The sequence below is a fragment of the Aspergillus caelatus genome, assembly GCF_009193585.1.
Source record: "Aspergillus caelatus strain CBS 763.97 unplaced genomic scaffold BDV27scaffold_490, whole genome shotgun sequence".
Taxonomy (NCBI): domain Eukaryota; kingdom Fungi; phylum Ascomycota; class Eurotiomycetes; order Eurotiales; family Aspergillaceae; genus Aspergillus; species Aspergillus caelatus.
Window position 1 is genome coordinate 9,705 of NW_022475753.1, and position 1,042 is coordinate 10,746.

At 57.7% G+C, this 1,042-nt stretch overlaps 1 protein-coding gene across 1 annotated transcript; it reads left to right on the forward strand.

The window, feature by feature from the left end:
* Positions 1-66: 66 nt before the first annotated feature.
* Positions 67-665, forward strand: BDV27DRAFT_164642 (uncharacterized protein; the record flags this gene model as incomplete). Its single annotated transcript, XM_032073729.1, has 2 exons — positions 67-75; positions 120-665. 2 exons carry the CDS (start codon positions 67-69, stop codon positions 663-665), a joined length of 555 nt encoding a protein of 184 aa, XP_031920386.1.
* Positions 666-1,042: the final 377 nt, after the last annotated feature.

Consider the following 1,042-nt stretch of genomic DNA (forward strand, 5'->3'; position numbering starts at 1 on the left):
ATCCCGAGATCCTCCTAGCTGTACAGGCCCTTGGGCAGACCCTGACCGATCAACTGTACACCCACCATGGCTGCTGTGTGCACTGCCATCGCCAACAGGAGACTCAGCATTCCACTCAGCATACAGATTATTCGGGCCTGAAAGACTACCTGGAACGGGTACTGACCGAGGGCGGATTTCCGGATGTTCTGCGGGTCCCGATAATAGCGCGGAGGGAGGACCACCTTGCCCGTCAGGTCAGTAGTGAGCGGAGGCAACAGGTGTATTGTGGTATCTCCGCAGAGCCATCCTATGCTGAGCCTGTCCATGTCTGTCTCGCGACCGATCATCACAGCGACACGGTAACGGAGGTGACCTTTGATATTGACAGTATCGTGGGGTTTGCATCGAGCCTTGCCGTGGCCAAGCAGGGAGTACGGTGGAACCCGACCCAGATGGCTGTGTCTGATCTCCAGTCCAGTCTCCACCTCGATCCCCTGCCCGTGCAGTACCTGGATCCACAGGGCCGATCCCACCGGGCTCTTCGCGCCGTCCACGAGATCCCGCACTACACCTTTGGGCGGCTGACTGGGTTTGAGGATATATCTCTTATCTTACTGTTTCCCCGGCTCTACCGGAAGGAGCAGCAGTCCAGCCGCCTCCGGGACCAGGACTTTCAGATCTAGATGGATCAGGTCTTGCTGCCTGCGATCTATCGGCATCACAACGGGTCTCTCGTACAGCATTATCCCTCCAGCTTTGAACATAGCCGACTGAACGGGACAGCCCACGGAGTCAAACCCCGGACGCAGCGGGTCGAGTCTACGGCGCGGCAGCAGCAGCTATATTATTTTCTCCCGCCTGATATGCTGCCGCAGATCTGGGCCAGCATCCTGGAGACTGTCCAACAGCCCGGGCAGCAGCAGTTCCAGGATATTACCATTCTTCTCCAAGGAAAGAATCTGAAGACCCTGACCAAAGCTCCTACCTGGGAGGGGATGGTGCAGCTCTTCCAGCGGCACTGGGATTGTGTCAGTGACCAGGCCTATCAGTCCGACCGGTT